This window comes from Fulmarus glacialis, unplaced genomic scaffold (assembly GCF_000690835.1).
Source record: "Fulmarus glacialis isolate BGI_N327 unplaced genomic scaffold, ASM69083v1 scaffold22812, whole genome shotgun sequence".
Lineage (NCBI taxonomy): Eukaryota > Metazoa > Chordata > Aves > Procellariiformes > Procellariidae > Fulmarus > Fulmarus glacialis.
This window is the reverse complement of record NW_009197493.1, coordinates 4292-7983: the sequence shown is the minus strand read 5'-3', so window position 1 is coordinate 7983 and position 3692 is coordinate 4292. Positions and strand designations below refer to the sequence as shown.

The window sequence follows — 3692 nt, the reverse complement described above, 5'->3', positions numbered from 1 at the left end:
TGGCTCCCGCCACCGCAACCAGGGCTTGGAGCCAGTGCAAGGAGCCCGGGGGAGGAGGGTGTGCCTGGGGGAATACATCGCACCACGCGTAGAGGGGCTGAGGTTCTGCACCGCGTGCGGTACAGCGGGGGAATGCGCTACGGGCATCTACGTCCCAAACCGGGGCGCGTGGGACCGGTGGCTTTCCGTGCGAGCAGGCAGCAGGTTAGCTTTCCTCTTTGTCAGCCTCCTCCTTCTCATCTTCATCGTCTTTCTCCCCCTTGAGTTTTTGGCGAGCGAATTCCTCGATGACGATGTCCTCCTCGCTGGAAGGGAGAGCAGAGCGTGGTGAACCCGAGGAAGGCGGCCGTGGGGAGCCTGCAGTCCGGCTGTCCGGGCTGCACTGCAGTAAAGAGGGCGAAATCCCTGCTGACACCCAAACCCTGCTCCTAATATGGGACAACGTGGTGCTTGCCCTGGCCCCGTCACCCCGCACACTGCAGGGAACAGTTGGGTCACTTTGAGCCACAGCCTGACCCGAGCACACAAATCCAGGACGGGTCAACTGTGAGCGTGCGTGACCGGAGGTGCTGGGCTCTCGCCTGCAACTTTTGGTGTTTTTTAAGACAATATTTTGCATTGTCAAGGGAAAAAAGGGAAGGAAAAGAAATTAAAGTGGAGACAAAGAGATTAGTTACCTCCTTGCGAAAGGCAAGCAGCAGATGACATCAAGTGAGAGCCACAAAATGAAAAGTGGGGGAAGAAAACGGAAAAAAAGTGTCAGCAAAACCGATTCCAAAAGCTTGTGAATGTGAAACGACTTGGCAAAATCTACAGGGAGCGATGGTGGGGACAGGCCAAGAGATTTCCTCCTCTGGAAGTTTAAATATCCTCGCTGAGCTGGGAAACTGATAGGCTTTGGTGTGAAAGCCTTGCAGTTGCAGCCCGAGTTTCCAGGCTCCAAATCCCAGTGCTCGTGTCCCCTTGCAGGGTGTAACCAGACACAAAAACAGTTTTTTGGGGCTTTGCAAGCCAGGGCCGGCTGCGGGGCTGGTTGGCGGCCGTGGCTGCCAGGCACAGCTGCCAGGAATGGGTTTGGCACGCTGCGGCTTCCCGGAGGGGAGCAACCCCAGCTGTGGCTTCAGCTGGAATAAGCTCATGTGGTGGGAGGAGAAGAGGGCTGTGGCACTGGGGACTGTGCGGGGGCACGGGGCTGTGACCAGCGCCGCTTCCAGAAGCCAAGGGATCTCAGCGCGAGGCGGATGGGGACTGAGGCCGTAGGGGACGTTATGTCCAGCGCTGGCACTTGTGACAGGGAGACACAGGCAAGATCTGGGCTTGCAGCAGGAGAGGCTGCTGTGTTTGCAGCAAGGGTAGTTGTAAAATAAGCCCTAGAAATTTGCAGAACATGCGCTGAGCCCAGCATTTGAATCATCCCAGCCTGTGACAATGCTCCTGCTGCCTGTGCCACCATGGAGGGTGTCATGCTGTCTGCTGTGACAGAGGGGCTCAGGACTTTGCAGCCTGGATGATTTAATCCAAGGATTCTCAAACTGGAATGGGGCATCACATCCATCTGCGATGGATCTGTATGGTTTATGTGTTAGAGGAAATACTGCCTTGAGGTATAAGGAAACATCTTTTTACCTTGGCTTATCTGTAGTCCATTGATAAGCAAAGCACAGGGAGGCAAGGATTGAGAGACACACATGCAGGTTAATAGAGAAAGGACATTTCAACTAACATCTCTTCTTAACGCTCTCTTTTCTGGAAAGAGAGACGTTGAGACGGGTGGCAGCCGGGGTGCCGTGGGGAGGAGAGCTGCTCCCACGGCTGGTCCCAGACAGAGGGTGGCTGCCGCGCAGCCGGAGCAGCTCTGCCCGTCGCACAGCCAGGGGTGCTGGGGCAGAGCAGGGCCCTTTGCACAGAGGTGGCTGCACCAGTGTTGCTTTTACCAGTTCCCCTCTGAACGGGGACTGCCTCTTCCTCCCCTGCGTTTCAGCCGCATCCCAGGCGCTACTTACCGTCCGCAGGCTTCGGGTGCATCAGGATGACAGGCAGCTCGACACCAACGTCGCTGGAAGGAAAAGCACTTCTTTCAATAAACCCGCGCAGCACCGCGCCATGCTTGGCCCTGCAGGCAGCTCCCTCCTTACCTGGAAGTGAGATCCCCCAGGATGCTGTGGCAGCGGGAGAGAAGGGACAGAGATCAGCCAAGGCAGAGGGGGGGAGGTGTTAGCTTTATAATAAAGTCGAAGATGATTTATAATAGGGGTGAAAGGCAGCAGTGATGGGGATGGAGGAGTGGGAGTCAGAGAGCAGCCCAGCGCCCGGCTGCACCTCAGCCCGGGGGAGTGGGGCAGGGACAAGGGGACCCACCGCATGAGTCCCTTCGTCACCTGTCTGGTGGTACAAGATCCCACAGCATGGCCCAAGGGGATGGTCCCTGCCCCCCGTGCCCGCAGAGCCTCACCCTCCTCGGGACACCACCAGGTTGACCTTCACTTTGTAGGACACCAGGATGCCCAGCACCTCCTTGTCCATGCCGGGTCTCAGGCTAGGAGAAAGGCAGAGCGGAGCAGTGAGGTGGGCAGTGCTGCTCGCAGACCCCATCTGCTTCCCCCACAGCAGCTCCTGGGGCTGTCTCCGTGCCCCATTTCATGTGGGGTACACTGGGGTGTAGCAGAAGAGGACAACACAACGTGGCAGTAAAAGAGAGGGGAGGGCAGGTCACTTGGCTGAAGCCACAGAGCTGTTTCTGGAAGCCACTTGAGCTGCCTGAACTGGGATTTACTCCTGAGACGAGACCCGATGCAGCTCTGCAAAGGGATACAGGGGCTTTGGATGGTGGTTGGGACTGGGAGGCTGCGTCTCCTACGAGATGGAGAGGTGGTCTGTGGCCATGTTACAAAATCCCTATTTTCCAACTGGATGGGGTGGGCTCAGGCACAGGAGGTGTGGGGGACCCTTGGTGGGAGCCCAGAGCATCCTGAGCAGCAGGAAGCTGTTGGAGAGGGGGGAAGGCATGAGTCCAGCCATGGTGGGCAGCGGGGGGAGCCCACCCGGCTCTTACATGGTGGTGGAGGCCAGGTTGGTGTCCTCGTGCTTGAGCTTGCCGTCGAGAGCGAGGCCTCGCTTCTCACGGTTGGCCGAGAGCGTGGGGGTGACAGAGTACGTTTTGGAGAATGTGGAGTTGGCTGCCACGTTCTCGCTGGAAGGGGTGGGAGAGGAGAGCTCAGAGCCAGCACCAGCCTGGTGGGTGCTCAGCACCCACCGGGGATGCTCAGCATTGCACCAGGCACCCAGGCAGAGCCAGACCCCCCCACCCTGCCCTCCCCATGCAGCTGCCTGAGCCCGTTTCCTCCTTTCGTTCCCTTATACAACCACTTCTTTTTTCTACCCCCCGCCTTTGCTGCAGCCCTCCTCGTTCTCAGGGGCGAGCCAGCACCAGCCTGGTGGGTGCTCAGCACCCACCGGGGATGCTCAGCATTGCACCAGGCACCCAGGCAGAGCCAGACCCCCCCACCCTGCCCTCCCCATGCAGCTGCCTGAGCCCGTTTCCTCCTTTCGTTCCCTTATACAACCACTTCTTTTTTCTACCCCCCGCCTTTGCTGCAGCCCTCCTCGTTCTCAGGGGCGCAGAGGCGGTGGCTAGCCTCAGAGATGCCAAGTGAGGAGAGGAAGCAGCGGGGGAGGAGCTGCGGACCTTCCCC

General features: G+C 58.7%; 1 protein-coding gene across 1 annotated transcript in view; it reads right to left on the bottom strand.

Annotated features, from left to right (window-relative positions):
• Positions 1–205: 205 nt before the first annotated feature.
• LOC104072955 (arrestin-C-like) overlaps positions 206–3692 on the bottom strand; it is a 7196-nt gene continuing 3709 nt past the window's right edge. The window contains exons 11-17 of the mRNA XM_009572573.1: positions 3053–3190; positions 2453–2536; positions 2136–2159; positions 2004–2056; positions 1627–1636; positions 678–680; positions 206–305 (exon numbers count right to left, since the gene is read on the bottom strand). Of these exons, the coding sequence (XP_009570868.1) occupies positions 206–305; positions 678–680; positions 1627–1636; positions 2004–2056; positions 2136–2159; positions 2453–2536; positions 3053–3190 (412 nt within the window). The remainder of the gene's footprint in view (positions 306–677; positions 681–1626; positions 1637–2003; positions 2057–2135; positions 2160–2452; positions 2537–3052; positions 3191–3692) is intronic.